Below are 18,942 nucleotides of genomic sequence, written 5' to 3' on the forward strand. Positions count from 1 at the left end.
CTATATAAGTGAAGCAGGCACAGAGCCTGGCCAGTGCTTGGATGACATTCGCGCCGCGATGTGGTGTGATTTGAAAGTCACGAAGCAAATGCGCGCGAAGCTGGCCGCCAGCTGGCTCTATATAAGTGAAGCAGGCACAGAGCCTGGCCAGTGCTTGGATGACATTCGCGCCGCGATGTGATGTGAGTTGAAGTCACGAGGCAAATGCGCGCGAAGCTGGCCGCCAGCTGGCTCTATATAAGTGAAGCAGGCACAGAGCCTGGCCAGTGGCCAGTGCTTGGATGACATTCGCGCCGCGATGTGATGTGAGTTGAAGTCACGAGGCAAATGCGCGCGAAGCTGGCCGCCAGCTGGCTCTATATAAGTGAAGCAGGCACAGAGCCTGGCCAGTGCTTGGATGACATTCGCGCCGCGATGTGATGTGAGTTGAAGTCACGAGGCAAATGCGCGCGAAGCTGGCCGCCAGCTGGCTCTATATAAGTGAAACAGGCACAGAGCCTGGCCAGTGCTTGGGTGACTCTGACGCCGCGATGTGAATTGATTTTATGATTTTTTTTATATGATTTCGATGATAAATTCTCAGTTTTAATTTTAAATGCATACTATTTATTTACAATAAAGATTAGTCCTTAATTTGTTGAATATTCAAGAGTTTTTCGAACTTTCCAAACTACCGTGTTTTCCATCTTCCGGAAATTTTTCCACTTATTAAAAAAACTTACAACCTAATGCGATTCAGCCACATGCTGGTCAAATACAAGCAGGCGCTGACAACACTAAAACTGAGCAAAGACGGCAATCTGCTGGCGGCATTGCCAGTTTCCGTGCGATTCAATTCCAATTGATCGGCTAAATCCGCCGGTACATCCAAATACACGCGTTCAAAACCAAAAGAGAAAATGAGCTGCCGTAACTTCGGCACATCAACAAAATCACCAGCCGATGACCAAATGGTGAGTGAGCTTTCGTTGGTCTCATTGACAGCAGCCACCAGCGCATGCAGTTGTTCCAAACTGTTGGCGGCAATGCCAGCGCGCACGGGGAATGTGATTGGATGTTGTTTGGTGGTTACATTGTTATTCTAATCAAACAAAAAAAGAAAAGAATTCCCTTTCAACAGCAACAATAAGGAAGCATATAGTGCTCACTTTGATTGCAAGCAGCATTTCATCGATTTGCTGCTCCGTGTAAGCACCGTCTGTGAAATTGGCACCCCATCGTGTCGTCCAACCAATCGAGAGTACGGCTGATTCGAATTTCGCAGCGCCAGCAAAAAACCGCTCCGGATCAACCGGTACGGTGCTGGTCTGATTGACAGGTCCGCGTATTATGTCCGCATTCAGCCAAACGGGTTGGGTCATCTAAGCGATACGGAAACAGAAAAAAATAATTAATCCCTAACTAATCACTGAAATGATTACTGTTCCGCGTAAAATTTCGAATTGGCATTATCCACTTACCAATGGTATCAGTTCACTTAGAATATTCAGCGAGCCCTCAAACACTTCGATGGACTTGAAGTCCAATTTGACACCCTTCGCATTCTCGTCATGCGCCTCATTGTGCTCCAAAATGCGCAACATGAATTCAGTCAATGAGAGATCCGAGGAATTGGCCGGCGGATGCGCCATCACCGGCAAATCGTCACCAGTGTTGTTAAGCTTGCCGAGCACAATGTCCGCCTCAATCATGTTTATGTCGCCTAGAAACACATTTATACATGCACATAAAATACAATTACAACAACAAAAGCCACGTGTGCGTATAAGCAACTAAATGATGTGTTGTTACGTATACGTCATGGTGACTGCGTACAAAAAATGCACTTCATGATACTCACTGTTGAGCGCTTCGCTCAGCTCTTGCTGACTATTAACCGCATGCGCCCACGTGATGGCGGTGAGATTGGCTTTATCGCTAAGTGTCATTTTGATTATTAGCGACTGGTTATATAAATTCAATTGTGTTGCATTGGAGTTAAAATCACTGTCTTTATCAATCGGCAGAATGTGGTAGGAGTGGAAATTGTTGTTGTTTACGCCATTCTGCATTTGAAATGCAGGTGTAGCATTTACATAAACATTGTTGTTGTTGTTAAAAGCTGTAAAAAATTGTTAGTCCAAGTTTTGGAATAATTTCGATTTAAATACAGTGACGGACATATTATTACGGACACCAATTGTACAATGTACAAGACATAACATGAGATGAAAATTATAATATTTGATGCTAGATAATGGTAAATAATGGATTTTTTATTAAAGTTGATTAACATAGATTTCCTTTGAGAACCTCTAACCAACACCGTATAAAAGCGTATAATAGTTTTAGTTAATTAGTTAGTTTAATTAGTTTGCTGGACAGGTAGATATATTGACAATGATAAATATGCTTGCAAGTACAAAAACAACTTAAAGTAAATAAATGCTTAGACGAATTCATAAATTAATTTTCGTAAACATCGGAAATTATTTAATGATGTACGAGTTGATAGAAACCCGGTCTTCTTGGAAGGGACTTATTTTATTTTATTTTTTTGAAAATTGCAGCTAATTTATTAAGAAAGAAATTTTATTCATAAAAGGTGCGAGTTTAAGGGACGTTATCTACTAAATAACGACAATCATTAAGTAAGTCGATAGGAAAGAGGTTCAGCTTAAAGTTTCAGCATAAATATCAGTGCTGTTAAACGATACAGAATCGTCTTAGATTACATTGCAGGCGAACTATCATTGAGAATTACACAGAGCCAACTTTTCGAATTCGCTGCCTTTCACTTGATAGATTGTTGACTCATCTTGGAGTGGAGAGACAAAGCCGAGACATAAAAAATGCTTAGCGAGAAGGCATTTGCAAATCTCTAGAAGGCTGTAGGATTTATGATAACTATCGGGTCTAAAAACACGTAAAAATACGAATAGGCTACAGCAGCAACGATGCTTAGACTTATAATACTGTGCGGGTTATTATTGGTATAGAAAAAATCGGTTGCATGTTTTAAAAAATCCCTTTAACCCTCAACAAAAACACAATATCTGACAATTTGAAAGTCTGAAATTTCGAAAACTTTGTTCAAATTTTCTTTATAATCCAAAATGATCTCCCGGGCGAAGGTAATTGTAAAAGACACCCTCATAAGCAATTATCTTCAAATAAAAGTAGAAATATTTGCAAAGAAAGAATTAATTTAAATTGCTGACTACCTAATAAGCTGCCTACTCTCTACACAATAGTTGCCAAATATGAGCAATACTCTTCCAAAACCGAATATACCACAAATGTACATATATGGGTATCGATTGCCCACGAACCTGGATTTTCTCTCCGCATTCATATGGTTCATTTTACAACTACGGTCATTAAATAGCGTCACTTGAAAGCATCTTAATTGCATTTGTTTACATTTATCGTGGCAAAACACACACATAAACTCGCAATCATACACCCAAATACATGTGAAAATGTAATCACCTCAGCTGCTTAAGAACGATGAAATTTCTACCTAAGCGCGAACACAATAATTGCTGGCTGTCACCTGGCAGCGAGCATGCAAAGGCAGTGTGTGACAGAAAGGGGTGAATTTTCCAGCTGACATGTGGAAAAGTAATGCTATTTGCCGGTCATTTCCAAACTGAATAGCGAACAGCTGTTTGCATTTTGCAAATATACGGTATATACTACCTATAGGAGTAGATGCGCTGCAGGAAAATGCGAAGTGGTGAGACAAAGGTAGTGTGCAGAGATTACTGCAATTACCTTAAATTTGTACCAATCGAGAATTATTGAAAATATTTCGTACTTAATGAAGAAAAAAAAAATTAAAGATTACAAATTTTATAATATATTTCTAGTGTGACACTATTTAAGCCATAACCTCACAAATATAATGCGAATGATCTAAACAATATCGAAAATAAAAAAAAAAAATCACTGGTAATAGCCGAAGGATCGAATTTACCACATCTTTCAATTGATATATTTGATTTTCAACGACTAGCGAATAAAATTAACTAGTTGAAGACTACAGCAGAGAATGTCAAGAAGCAAGAAAATTTTCCAGCAGGGTATGTACATACATATATATAGTATCTAACAATAATAATATACGTAAATATATAATAACAAAAATGTTGTTAAATGAAAAATGACTATCTATAGAGATCACAGCAAGTAAACGTGCAAACAAAATTGAAAAAGAAAATACAAATGAGTAAGTGTTTCTTTACTTATCTAAAATATGAGTACGTATGTATGTATGTATGTATGTATAAAGATATTGTAAGCAAATAAGGTGTAGAAGAACTATGATATATGAGATACGGCATACAAAAATTTACTACGAAGTAAGTGAGTTAGAACTACAATTACATTTTTTACAGTTATAAGCACATATAAGAAAGATGTACATAGTAGAGCGGGCAAAAAAACGAACGAGGCTCTTCTAAGAGTCTCTGCAAGCATGAGCTCTTAAGGTTACATGGGTTTACAGGCTTCAAAAAATAGATTTTTTTAATATATTTTTTTTAAATATTGCTCTAAATTTTGAAGTTGATCCGAATAATAATTTCGGAGATACAGCCTTAAGAACTTGTGTGTTCGAGGCTATCTAGGCTAAGTGCGCCGTCTTTAAACGCGATTTCCTCGAAACTGTATTTTGAAGTCGCTTGGCAAGATTTCTCGAGAACTACTCAACCGATCTTCATAAAATTTTACACAGGTATTTGAGGTATAATTCTTAAAGACTTGCAAGAAGGATTTTTTTCGATTACAACTATTTAAAAAAAATGTCGCGAAATTTTTTTTGTTTGGCAAAAATCCAATATTCAGTTTTTTTCGAAGGTTTCAACTAAAACACTGATTTTCTCACTTTAGATGATCTTGTAAGGAGTCATTCTGCCAACGCGGGTGCACCTTTTTTCGGAGGGGCCACCGGAAATGGCGTCGCAATGGCCGAAAAGATATTAACGGTTGAAGTTTGATTGTTTTAAGGTAAATTTTTTAACTCAATGAAAAAAAAATCATTTAAAATTTGCAAAACTAATAAATTTATAGGAAATTTACTGTTAACAAAAAAATCGTAAGAAGCCTTTTTCGAAAAGCATACAATTTCTTACAAAACCTATGAAAAAAAATATTTTTGAAGTAGTTGGAAGCGAACTTTTTATCCAATAATTCTAAAAAAAAAGAAAACTGCAAGGCGCAGGACCATCCCGTTACAATTAAGCGCTCATACTTGTTGTCAAAGAGTTTCTCATGATTATTATTTTTCAGAGTACCAAGTTTTTTTTTGACCCACCCTAATGTTTATATACACTATATAAGAACATTCATAGCTACATATGTACATATGTATATAGAAGGCTTGCGCACAGAAAATTTACAAAGCAGAATATGTAGCAATAATATCTTAGTAAACACATTATAATTATATGCTTTGTTGTTGTATACATTTGCATGTTTACTTTATTAGCGCTATATCTAATTGATAATAATGGCAAAAAATAAAATTTACTTTACCAAATACAAGCAGTGCAGTTAGATACAAATACACGCTGTTGCGGTTTTCAAGGTGCGGAAACATATTTATGCTAAAAGATTTGTTGCTAAAATTTGGTCTACATAAGGGTAAGATTTTTAAGACAAAAAGAAAATAAAAAGCGGGAAAATATTAGTGCAAGGTACATATATAAATATACAACAAAATAATGTGCTAAATAAAATCAGATATACATATGTAAGTAGTAGTATTTTTTTGAAAATAATGTTATATAGAAAAAAAATTAAAAATTTTAAAATTAAAAAAAAAATTAAAGATAGTTTAAATAAATTAATGATCAAAAGCTTTTTAAATAAAAAGTTGCTTATTTGTTGAAACTATTGATATCGCTTCACCGTAGCAGATGGCTACCATACAAACTGATCGTTCTAAGTCAGAACAAAAAATTTTATTTGACAAGATATCTTCACTAAATTTGGTATAGATTATTATCCTAAGCAACTTTGCAATATCCAAAGAATTCGTTCAGTTCGGTTTGTGCTATAAGTAGAGTATCTGTGAAGGATATTATAGCTACGATGAGGCTGAACTTAACACTTTTTCTTACTTTGTATTAAATTTAAAAAATATGAGAATAAATACAAAAATATTTAAAAACGTATGATCTAACTCTTTTCCATGTTGAACGAATAATTTAATTAACTCCGTGAGCATATACTTGTATGTACATATGTAGGCATAAAGCATTGGCAAATAAATAATCTTATGATTTCTCCAACAGAAATTCATTTCAAATCACCACTGAAAATACCACTTAATAATTAAATTTTTTATGTATGTAAATTCAATTAGCATGCACTGAGCGGTGTATTTTACAAACAAATAAATATCTAAGTTTTCATTTAAGTATATACTGTGTATGTATTAGTAATACAATTTGAAAACACTTAGCCACACGCTGGTCATTGAGCCGACACGGCTAGCCCACTACACTCAATCAACCTTTGTTCGACTTTCGTTTGCCAATATATGCACATTTACACATACATACACATACATTTTATGTCAGAATATTAAATACTCCAGTTCATATATAAGATTAAACGCGTTTTATTAATTAATACACCTTTAGTTATGGAATTATTTTTTGGGTAATAAATTTTCAACTAACTTCAACAAATTTTTCACTCTCTCGCTTTGCTGATTACAACGAAACCACCCTTGTGATTGGAAAGTCGGTGCACAATTGAATTTGTATACTATTTGCGAAATTTTTCCAAGTCTAGCCGGCAGCAATCTATTTGTATGCTCTTTGCACCAATATGTTCTCTTTTAAATTTGCTCTTGCGCGGTGTTTTTGTTTGTGAATTTTTGTTTTGATGCTTAAACAAAAAATTGGTTAATACACAGATCGATTCATTTGGCTAATAAAAGTCAATAAAGCGATTGAATTTATAATTATAGATTAGAGATATTTGAGTTTAGTTAAGTTCGTATTTATGATGTTGTTTACAGATTAGTTTATAGTTTACTATAATTGCGAAAACAAATAAAAATTCCAAAATCAAATGCAAAACACAAAAAAAGCTAAAAAGATTCTTCACAAATAAAAAAATCTATACATCGACAAGTTTGGTAGTAATATACATACATATAATGATCCGATCCAAACAATTTTTTCAGACATTGTGCAGCTGCTTTAAGAGAAAGTCCATGCCAAATTTCATGAAGATTTGTATCTTGTCAAATGGAGATATTTTCTTTACAAGGATTTCATTCCGTTCAGTTTGTATGGCGGCTACTGTATGCCATTCCGACAAATGCGCAGCTTCTTGGAAAGAAAAAGTTGTGTGCCAAATTTCTTGATAGATATCTCTAACACCAGTTCGCGTATATACAGACAGACTGACATAATGAAATCGATACATGTCGTCATGCTGATCATTTATATATATATTTTATATATATTTTACAGAGTCTTCGACGTTTATTTCTAGCTGTTACAGACTTCATGGCAAATTAACATACCTTGTTCAGGGCACAAATACTTTAATTGGCGCATTATAGTACTTACATACATACATATACCCATTCTATATACGTAATCATTTTGAACACACTGTATCATTTCCTTTCCTCATCTCCCATTCATCACACACTCATTCATGAATCAAAATACACATTGTTTTTTACAATTTCTGCCATTCTCGTTGAATTCGCGTCTCGCCGAAATGGGTGAAAAAAAGTTTTGTTTACATCGAATTCGCTTATTTTATGCGCCATTTCGCCGTGATTTTTGTTTTTACGCACTAGTACGGCGAATTTATAGACATTTCAGTTGACAAGTGAGCCAGACAGATAAAACTGTGTAAAATCCAGTCGTACTGTGAAAATATTGTGAAAAACCTAATATAAATATAATAATAGTATTATAATTATATAGTGAAGTGATTTTTTAATAAAAAGCAGTTGTAAACAAACCGCTGCAACTTAACTAAAACTTTTCGTAATATATATAATGAAATAAACGGTGTTGTAGTAAATTTCAATATACACTCTTCTACTTAACCTCAAACAGCATGTATGTATGAGGAACTCCATGAGACACCACATCTAGTATAAGATGCATCACTAGTTGGGAAACCAGGAAATACTTTGCCGGAAAAGTTAATAGTTGCTTGAATAAAACTAATATTTACTCTAACGACTGGTAGTAATAAGTAGAGTTTGTAAAAATGTCGACTGCAGCGCTTGTTCAGCAATTCGTTGCTGGTCTCAAGTCGCGTAATCGCAATGTGCAAAACAAAGCAGCACAAGATTTATTCATGTACGTAAAAACGGAACTGCGTGAAATGTCCCAGGAGGATTTGGTAGCCTTCTTCGATGATTTCAACCATCAAATTTTCAGCATGGTGAATTCTGCCGATATAAATGACAAAAAAGGCGCTGTACTGGCCATAAGTGCGTAGTAACTTACTATATATATGTATATATATTTGCTTTTCTATAACCATGTTCTATACTGCAATTACAGAGTGTTTAATCAGTGGCGATGTAGTAAATACAATGAAGCGTATTTCACCTTACTACAATCATTTGCGTACGCTGTTGCCTTCAAACGACACCACTGTAATGGAAATTGCGGCGCGTACATTGGTCAAACTGGCCAACTTGCCGGGATCGAAAGGCGCTGAATCTATTGATTTTGATATAAAGCGTGCATTCGAGATGTTAAGCGGTGATCGACAAGAGGTACTCTTCCACATTTTTTTTGTATTCTATAGCAAGTAGTAATAAATATTATTTAATTTCAGTATCGCCGTCATGCTGCAGTTTTTATACTACGTGAACTCGCTATAGCCATGCCAACATATTTTTATCAACAAATTTCCACATTTTTTGATAATATTTTTAACGCAATATTCGATCCGAAAGCAGCTATTCGTGAATCGGCCGGCGAAGCTTTACGTGCCGCACTTATTGTAACTTCACAACGTGAAAGTACCAAACAATCAACTGAGCCACAATGGTATAAAACTTGCTATCAAGAGGCGAGCGCTAGTTTTGTAGCCGAACCGACTGGCACAAAAGATCAAAAAGGCATGACACGTGATGATTGCATTCATGGCGGCCTGATAATTTTGAATGAACTCTTCCGTTGTTCACATGCCGCTTGGGAGCGTCGTTATGCAACATTGAAGTCGCTTCTGCCCGATGCACAGCATAATAAATTTGGCGAAGTTATACACTCCGGCTCAGTTGGCAGTCAACTAACCACCTTAGTGCCTCGCTTGAAAGCACCTTTTATAAGTAAGCTAGGTTCCACACACATGCATTTGGATCACGATGCACAACACGGCGGTACACATAAATTTTCATCGGTAAGTATTTATGAATGTGTAGAAGTAAAATAAGTGGTTTTATACAATATATGACATATTTTAGGCTACCGTGCTGGAGTCTGCATATTCACGTGAGATACTCACAGAAAATTACATAAACATTTGCGATAATGTGCTGGAACAGCGCACTTCGAAGTCACCCTATGTGCAGCAAGCGCTCTTACATATACTACCACGGCTCGCGGCCTTCAATCGCGAAGTATTCGTACAGCGTTATTTGCAGGAATGCGTTAGTCACTTACTCAGCATTGTGCCACGTAAAGAAAAGGATCGCAACATTGCTTACGTAACTATTGGTTATATAGCCGTAGCCGTGGAGCGAGACATTGACAAGCATTTACGAACAATTATGTGCGCCATCAAAATAGCTTTACCGCCAAAAATTACGCCAAGCAAGCGTAAGGCAGCCATTGACCCAGCAATTTTCCACTGTATAACATTGCTAGCGCACGCCGTCAAATCCGGCATCACAGAGGATGTGCGTAATATATTAGAGCAGATGTTTTTCAGTGGTCTCTCGCCCGCTTTAACCGTTTGCTTACGTGAACTCGCCGAAAATGTACCACATTTAAAGTCGGCCATTGCTGAAGGGCTCATACGTGTGCTCTCGCAAGTACTTATGAACAAACCACTGGCCATACCCTATCAAACACTGGCCACCATACCATTAGATCCATCGATTAATCTGCAACATGATGTACCCACTGTAGTGTTGGCACTCAAAACGCTCGGCAGTTTCAATTTCGAAGAACAAAACATGTTAGATTTTGTACAACGTTGCGCCGATCATTTCATTAATCACGATCAGCAGGAGATACGTTTAGAGGCTGTACAGACGTGTACACGTCTATTAAAACTCGCCGTGCAGTCAGCTGATAGCACAGAGAGTTCAAATACACTGAGCGAAACAGTGTCGCATGTCATCGAAAGACTGCTAATTGTCGCCATCACTGATATGGACTGCAATGTGCGCATACGCATACTGCGTTCGTTGGATGAAACCTTCGATGCTGAGTTGGCGCAACCCGAATCGCTTAGTGCACTATTTATAACATTAAATGATGAAATTTTCGAAATACGCGAACTGGCTATGGTGACCGTAGGGCGGCTGTCTGCCATGAATCCAGCCTATGTTATGCCTAAGTTGCGTAAAATTATGATACAACTTTTGACCGAATTGGAGCACTCTGGTATGAGTCGAAATAAGGAACAGAGCGCCAGGATGTTGGATCACTTGATAATCAGTACACCTAGGTTAGTGCCTAAGAACGAAAACTAACTAGATTTACGTGGTGTGTTCAGAAAATAACGGGAATTTTAAAATTTCGAGTCTCCTTTTTCGGCAGACATTGTCCCTGTGACTTTTTCCAATTTCCAAAAAAAAAAAAGAGAACCTAAAAGGACCGTTGTTTTACAAGATAGATGAAAATTGTTGGATGATCTACCCAAATATTGAGTTTGAGAATCGTTTCAACGATTTGAAGAAGCGCTGACATAAGTGCATAATATGGAATGTATATTTATATACATATGTATATTAATGTAGTCGAATGAATATAAACAAAATCGAAATTCCCGTCAGTTTTTGAACACACACCGTAAATGAAAGCTTTAGCAAAAAAAAATTCTGCTCCGTTCCGGTTACGTAGACCCGACTGTCGTGGGACCGGTTTTTACTTCTGTATTGTCGCATTTTAAATCTGTAATAATATCTCTTCTCATATTTTACAGATTGATTTCATCTTACATGCATCCCATACTCACCATACTTGTGCCGAAGTTACGTGAAGCCGATCCCAACCCAGGCGTTATATTGAATGTCTTGCGTGCAATCGGCGACTTAGCCGAAGTGAATGGCGGTTCTAACGAAATGGAAATGTGGGCCGACGATTTATTGTCAATTCTTCTAGAAATGCTGGGCGACGCTGGTAGTCCGGAGAAACGTGGCGTGGCACTTTGGACACTCGGCCAACTGATAAGCGCCACTGGTCGTGTAGTCACACCCTATCACAAGTATCCCGGTCTGATTGACATACTTATAAATTTTTTGAAAACCGAACAACGCCGCTCCATACGTCGTGAAACCATACGCGTACTCGGTTTATTGGGCGCAATGGATCCGTATAAGCATAAAATGAATAAAGGTCTAATTGATAGTCAAAAGGATAGTGTGCTTATTTCGTTGAGTGATTTCAAAATGGATGAGAATCAAGACATTTCCACGGCCGAATTACTTGTGAACATGAGTAATGTACTCGACGAATACTATCCAGCCGTTGCGATTGCCGCGCTGATGCGCATATTGCGCGATCCCACACTCAGCAGTCGTCACACCAGCGTCGTACAGGCCATTACTTTCATATTCAAGAGTCTCGGTATTAAGTGTGTGCCCTATTTGGCACAAGTGTTGCCCAGTTTACTGGAGAATGTACGTACGGCCGATATCAATTTGCGTGAATTCCTCTTCCAGCAATTGGCCATATTGGTGCAGATTGTTAAGCAGCACATCATCAGCTATATGAGTGACATTTTTAAGCTCATTAAAGAGTTCTGGACGGTCTATACGACGCTACAGTTGACGCTGATTAACTTGATTGAGCAAATCGCCTTGGCTTTGGGCTGTGAATTTCGCAATTACCTATCAGAATTGATACCGCAAATTTTGCGTGTGCTGCAGCACGACACCTCCAAAGACCGCGCGGTAACCAAGCGTCTGCTGCAGGCTTTGCAAAAGTTCGGCAATACTTTGGATGATTATCTGCATTTGATTGTGCCGCCAATTGTGAAGCTCTTTGATGCGCCATACGTGCCGCAACAAGTCTCGCTGGTGGCTTTAGAAACCATCGATCATCTCGCATGGATACTTGACTTTACAGACTTCTCATCACGTATCATACATCCGCTGGTGCGCGTACTGGAGGCCGAACCTGAGCTACGCGAACAAGCCATGTCGACACTTTGCTCAGTGGTCATACAATTGGGTAAAAAGTATCTGGTATTTGTGCCACTGGTCGAACGCACCATTACTAAGCATCGCATTGTCGACTCGAAATATGAAAAACTATTGACGAAAATACAAAGTAACACCACTATGTGCCTAGACGATGAGTTCCATATGCGACAGACCAAATTTAAATCCACCGAATTAGTTGCGCCCAACAGCGGCGGCAATTTCGCTATGAAACGACTCATCGTTTCCACAAGTAATTTACGCGCTGCCTGGCAGGTGACACGTCGTGTCTCCAAAGATGATTGGGTCGAATGGCTGAAACGTCTATCAATCGGTTTATTGAAGGAATCACGTTCGCAGGCTTTGCGCGCCTGTCACGTGCTTGCTCAAGATTATGATAAACTACTACGTGATCTATTCAATGCGGCTTTCATCTCATGTTGGACTGAACTCCTGCAGGAGCATAAGAACGAACTCACACAATCGCTTATACAAGCATTGCAAGTGACTGATATGCCGGAAATCACACAAACCATTTTGAATTTGGCCGAATTTATGGAGCACTGTGACACGGACCCAATACCAATAGAGACCAAACTGCTGGGTACACGTGCTATGGCGTGCCGCGCATACGCTAAGGCTTTACGTTACAAAGAAGAAGAATTCCAAACGCATAAGGATCCTCAGGTGGGTAACCTAGGTTAGGTTAAACTGAGTTCAAAACTAACAGAAACCACGAAAATTGTTTGTTTACTTCTAAATTTATGTTTCTCATTTTTACCACAGGTGCTCGAGTCATTGATCCTCATCAACAATAAGCTACAACAGAAGGAAGCCGCTGAGGGCCTACTAACCACCTATCGCAACGCCAGCAATGAGTTCAAAGTACAAGGACGTTGGTATGAGAAATTGCACAACTGGGAGCAAGCACTGAAACACTATTCCGGCAACCTAAAGGATAACAGTAATGATCTGGAGGCACGTTTGGGACACATGCGTTGCTTAGAGGCATTAGGCGAGTGGTCTGAGCTCAGCTCTGTGGCCAAACAAGAGTGGGACAATCTGGGTCGTGACGCAAGATCACGTGCTGGACCCTTGGCGGCAGTTGCTGCTTGGGGTCTGCAAGATTGGGAGGCGATGCAGGAATATGTGCGCTGCATACCGGAGGAAACGCAAGACGGCAGCTTCTATCGCGCCGTGCTCGCCGTACATAATGAAGATTTCGAGACGGCGCAACGTTTAATTGATGGCACACGCGATTTGCTCGACACCGAGCTCACATCCATGGCCGGTGAGTCGTACGAACGTGCCTATGGCGCTATGGTTTGCGTACAGATGTTGGCCGAATTGGAGGAGGTTATACAATATAAACTGATACCGGAACGCCGCGAACCATTGAAGAGTATGTGGTGGAAACGTTTACAGGGTGGGCAACGTTTGGTCGAGGATTGGCGTCGTATCATACAGGTGCACTCACTGGTTGTGCGTCCTCAGGAAGATGTACACACTTGGCTGAAATACGCCAGTCTGTGTCGCAAATCCGGTTCGCTGCATTTATCGCACAAAACACTCGTCATGCTGCTGGGCACCGATCCATCCACACAACCCAAAGAGCAATTGCCTTACAATCAGCCGCAAGTCACATATGCCTATACCAAGCATATGGCCGCTGCAGAGAACATGCAAGGTGCCTATGAGCAACTCAGTTGTTTTGTCAATGCTTTCCAAGCAAAGTTGAACTGTATCGGACCAGAGGAAGCAGCGAAACAAGATCATCGTTTATTGGCGCGTTGCTATCTACGGCTTGGCAAGTGGCAGAACAAATTGCAGAGCTCGCTGGAACCGGAAATCGTGCAAGGCGCTTTAGATTGTTTCGAGAAGGCGACTGAAAATGATCCCACCTGCTACAAGGCGTGGCATCTATGGGCGTACATGAACTTCAAGGTGGTGCAAGCGCAGAAACAACAACTCGATAAGCTAGCGCACACCGCAACGAACGGCGATATATTGCAAGACAAAGAGAAACTTATCATTGAGCACGCTGTGCAGGCGGTCGATGGCTTCTTCCGTTCGATCAGCCTGATTAAAGGCAATTCGTTGCAAGACACACTGCGTCTGCTAACACTCTGGTTCGATTATGGCCAGTATTCGGAAGTTTATGACGCTTTGCTAACCGGCATGAAGACAATAGAGATTAACACGTGGCTGCAAGTGATACCGCAGTTAATAGCGCGCATTGACACCCATCGCAAGCTGGTCAATCAACTGATACATCATCTGCTCATTGACATCGGCAAATATCATCCACAAGCTTTGGTCTATCCACTCACAGTGGCATCCAAGTCAGCGTCGGTGGCGCGCAAAAACGCCGCCTTCAAAATACTGGAATCAATGCGTAAACACTATCCGACGCTGGTGCAGCAGGCCATGACGTGCAGCGAAGAGTTGATACGCGTCGCCATATTATGGCACGAACAATGGCATGAAGGACTTGAAGAGGCGTCGCGTCTTTACTTTGCCGATCGCAATGTGAAGGGAATGTTTGATATATTGGAGCCGTTGCATGCGCTGCTTGCGCGTGGACCACAAACATTGAAGGAGACATCATTCTCACAAGCCTACGGTCGTGAGCTAACCGAAGCCTACGAGTGGACTCAACGCTATAAAACTTCATCCGTGTTGATGGACTTGGATCATGCTTGGGATATATATTATCATGTTTTCCAAAAGATATCACGTCAATTGCCGCAATTAACCTCACTTGAGCTGCCCTACGTCTCGCCCAAATTGATGACATGCAAAAATCTGGAGCTAGCCGTACCCGGTTCCTACAATCCCAACCAGGATTTGATACGTATCGATCATATCAAAACCAATCTGCAGGTGATCACTTCGAAGCAGCGTCCACGCAAGCTGTGTTTGCGCGGTTCCAACGGTAAGGACTATATGTATTTGCTAAAGGGACACGAAGACTTACGTCAAGATGAGCGCGTTATGCAACTCTTCTCGTTGGTCAACACACTGCTACTTGACGATCCCGACACGTTCCGACGCAATTTGGCTATACAACGTTATGCCGTTATACCGTTGAGCACCAACTCGGGCCTTATTGGTTGGGTGCCGCACTGTGACACATTGCACACACTCATACGTGACTACCGTGACAAGCGAAAGATGCTACTCAATCAGGAACATCGTCTCATGTTGAGCGTCTCACCCGATTATGACCATTTAACATTGATGCAAAAGGTCGAAGTGTTCGAATGCGCGCTGGCGCAAACGCAAGGCGATGATTTGGCCAAATTGCTGTGGCTGAAGTCACCATCGTCGGAAGTGTGGTTCGAGCGTCGCACCAATTACACACGCTCACTCGCTGTCATGTCCATGGTGGGTTATATACTCGGCTTGGGCGATCGACATCCATCCAATCTGATGTTGGATCGCATGAGTGGCAAAATACTGCACATCGATTTCGGTGATTGCTTTGAAGTGGCAATGACACGTGAGAAATTCCCCGAAAAGATACCTTTCCGACTGACACGCATGCTAATCAAAGCCATGGAGGTAACTGGCATTGAGGGTACCTATCGACGCACTTGTGAAAGTGTGATGTTGGTGTTGCGACGCAACAAAGACTCACTAATGGCAGTGCTGGAAGCATTCGTCTATGATCCGCTGCTGAATTGGCGTTTACTCGATATGGACAAAAATCATCGCTCCAAATCGAATAACGATCCGGGCGGTTCCGGCATGGCGTTCGGTGGCGGCAACGGCAGTCTCAGCAACTCCGTCGAAGAACCACTTCTGCACAGTCAACTAATGAGTGCCAATCACCTGATGGGTGGCGCGCTAATAGTCGCCGACATAACGAACAGCAAGGCGAGCAAAGTTATCAAGCGTGTGCGGAGCAAATTGAATGGCACAGATTTCCAAACGCAGAATAGTGTGGCGGTGCCACAACAAGTGGATCTGCTCATACAGCAGGCGACCAATAATGAAAATCTATGCCAATGCTATATAGGCTGGTGTCCATTCTGGTAAAGAATAGCTAACGCTAATACTAATGTTAAAATATTTAAGAAATTTGGTGAAAAAAAAAGTTTATGGAACACTTACGAAAATTTGTCACCAATGCAGCAAAGTGTAGCATACTTTTTGGCGCAACATGCAATTGTACTGTCGCACTACACGCCTACATACACAGGTTTGAAAGTTGTACGCAGTTTTGTTGTGTTTGGAGTAGTGTAGCTGCTTAAACGTCGCTCAAAGGTATTAGAATAATTGAAATTTTACTTTACTTCCATTACATACATACCCACATATTTAAATACGTTTCGAGAACGCTTTAGTTTCGAAAACCTATTTCTACTATGAAGTTCTTAGAGTGGGCATGGCAGTCTAGCAATTATTTTTTAAGTAAAAGTAAACATGTATTTTTAGCACTTGAAATCAGCAGTGAAAATAGTAAATAAAATAATGGTATTTCTTCAATACCGCAAGAGTTCTTGACAATATTTTACAAAAATATCTTTTTCTCGTAGAATAAAAATTGCTTTGACTTACTTTTTAATATTGGGTTGTGCACCTAAATGTTGCTTAGTAAGAGCATTTCGCAGCCAAATGCTTTAAACAACATTGTATGTAACTCTTTTGAGGTTATGTTCATTTTCTTTAATACAAAGTAGAACATACATACAAATGTACATATGTAGTTGTGGTTAAGGTCTGAATTTATAAAGTTTGCGTCACAAATGATGTTTACATACCTATAACAAAGAAGAAATATATGTATGTAGTTTGTTGCTTAAAGAAATTAAACGAAAAAATTAAAAGCTAATTATAAATAATATTTCCGAGTAGAGGGTGTGTTATGTAAAAAAATAGATTGTTTTTTTTTTAAGACTTTCACTTTTAAAGCCTGAAATTACTTGACGAGCGTTATTTCAGGTTGGAAAAATTTATGTTTTTCTATAAGAATTGAAAAGTTCTCTTAAACTGCTAATTTCGTCGTTTTATTTGTAACCAAAATATTTTCCTTACCTCACTTTTTGTTCAATTAAATTAAAGATTCGAACAATGTCTTGTTTACATAATTCAGATAAATATTTAGATTCTTTACGGTTAAAAAAGAATAACAAAAAATCGCCTGTAAAGCTGCCACGCCTACTTTAAGTACTTTACTTCCTCAATATTGTTTTCGAAACGTTAAAATTTTTTGTATGATGTACATACATACATATGTAGGGGTTTTTGTTAAGTTATTATTACTAATTTTCTTTGACTATATTGACTATTGCTTCACTACCGAAAAGTGTTTATTTGTTCGTTTACAGCGAATGCAAAAATGCAAATTTTTAATTTTGATTATTTTTTAGCAAAATTTTTATTTTTTTTATTAAAATTTTTATTTTTTTTATTAAAATTTTTAAAATTTTTATATATTTTTTTATTAAAATTTTTATTTTATTTTTCATTACAATTTTTATTTTATTTAATTTTTTATTAAAATTTTTTACATACTTTTATTTTTTTTTTGTCTTTGATTTTATACTTTTATTTTTTGTTTTTGGTTTTATTATAATTTTTTTTAATAAAATAATAAAAATAAAGGAATTTTATGATTTTTTTATAATTTTGTTATTTTTTTGATACTATTATGTTACTAATTTTTATGATTTTTTTTTTTTAATTAAATTAAATTTAATTTTTCTTTTTTTTTAATTTTTTATCTTATTTTATTTATTTTATTATTTTTTTATGCTATTATTTTTTTATAATTTTATTATTATTTTTTATTTTTACTGTTTGAATTTGTAAAAATTGCGCTTCAATAAATAATAATTTCTTTTTCAGCTAGTAAATTGCCACCGAAGCGTGTAAACTGATTATTTTTCTGTATTTGTAGATTTGTTTTGAAGTCTTAACATAGTTTTCACGCCGTAGAGCGCTGAAATAAAACTGCTTAGATTTAAATAAATAGTAATTAATAACAAAAACAAATAAAAACTTGTAATTCGTTATTTCTAATCAAAATATTACTATACGTAATTTTATATACATACATACATATATACGAGTGTACTTTATGCGCGCAAGAGTCTACGCGACAGACGCGCTCACTTAAGCATACGTATTTTATAAGCATATTATGAAATAATAAAAGTGAAATAGAAATTAAAATTTAATAAATAATAAAAAACGTATATGCGTACATACATATGTATATGAAGAGTCTTGTGTCTTTTTTTTCTGGTTCAAAACTATTTTTAGACGCGATGATGATATTGCAAAATTGATAATACAAAATTGCGCGCGGCGCTTGTATTTGCTGATAAGCGACAATTAAATTCAGTTTAATAGTGAATAGATTTACAGAAACAAAAATATCAATATCTCTTTTTCTTTTTATTGTAGGGTTAGGTTTATGTACTAATACTGAAGAAAGGGTAAGGGTTGGGGTTATATTTGTTACGAGATATTTGTATTTATTATGATTATATTTATTAGTAGTTCTTCTTCTTTATTGACGTAGATTTATTAGTACTACATATATTTACACTATATCTCTCAAACCACAGAATCTTTGGTTTCAG

General features: G+C 38.0%; 2 protein-coding genes across 9 annotated transcripts; one reads left to right on the top strand and one right to left on the bottom strand.

Moving 5' to 3' along the window:
* Positions 1-583: 583 nt before the first annotated feature.
* LOC126752219 (protein FAM151B) lies at positions 584-6,760 on the bottom strand. Of its 7 annotated transcripts, none has more exons than XM_050462866.1 (5): positions 6,669-6,760; positions 1,841-2,101; positions 1,461-1,702; positions 1,149-1,361; positions 584-1,081 (listed from the first exon to the last, which is right to left on the bottom strand). In XM_050462866.1, the coding sequence occupies exons 2-5, from the start codon at positions 2,049-2,051 to the stop codon at positions 719-721; spliced, it is 1,029 nt and encodes a 342-aa protein (XP_050318823.1). In that variant the 5' UTR covers positions 2,052-2,101; positions 6,669-6,760; the 3' UTR covers positions 584-718. The 7 variants fall into 7 exon arrangements, with proteins under 7 accessions (XP_050318823.1, XP_050318822.1, XP_050318824.1 ...); XM_050462865.1 differs by having other exon boundaries at positions 6,549-6,748; XM_050462867.1 differs by having other exon boundaries at positions 6,555-6,747.
* Positions 6,761-7,873: 1,113 nt separating this feature from the next.
* Positions 7,874-18,578, top strand: LOC126752203 (serine/threonine-protein kinase Tor). Of its 2 annotated transcripts, XR_007665974.1 has the most exons (7): positions 7,874-8,458; positions 8,532-8,749; positions 8,812-9,378; positions 9,443-10,653; positions 11,131-13,036; positions 13,136-16,618; positions 18,203-18,578. XR_007665974.1 is itself a non-coding variant. In XM_050462822.1 (6 exons), the coding sequence occupies exons 1-6, from the start codon at positions 8,233-8,235 to the stop codon at positions 16,388-16,390; spliced, it is 7,383 nt and encodes a 2,460-aa protein (XP_050318779.1). In that variant the 5' UTR covers positions 7,874-8,232; the 3' UTR covers positions 16,391-16,874. The 2 variants fall into 2 exon arrangements, 1 of the variants encoding a protein (XP_050318779.1); XM_050462822.1 differs by lacking the exon at positions 18,203-18,578 and having other exon boundaries at positions 13,136-16,874.
* The last annotated feature ends 364 nt before the right edge of the window (positions 18,579-18,942 follow it).

The sequence above is a fragment of the Bactrocera neohumeralis genome, chromosome 3 (genome assembly GCF_024586455.1).
Source record: "Bactrocera neohumeralis isolate Rockhampton chromosome 3, APGP_CSIRO_Bneo_wtdbg2-racon-allhic-juicebox.fasta_v2, whole genome shotgun sequence".
Taxonomy (NCBI): domain Eukaryota; kingdom Metazoa; phylum Arthropoda; class Insecta; order Diptera; family Tephritidae; genus Bactrocera; species Bactrocera neohumeralis.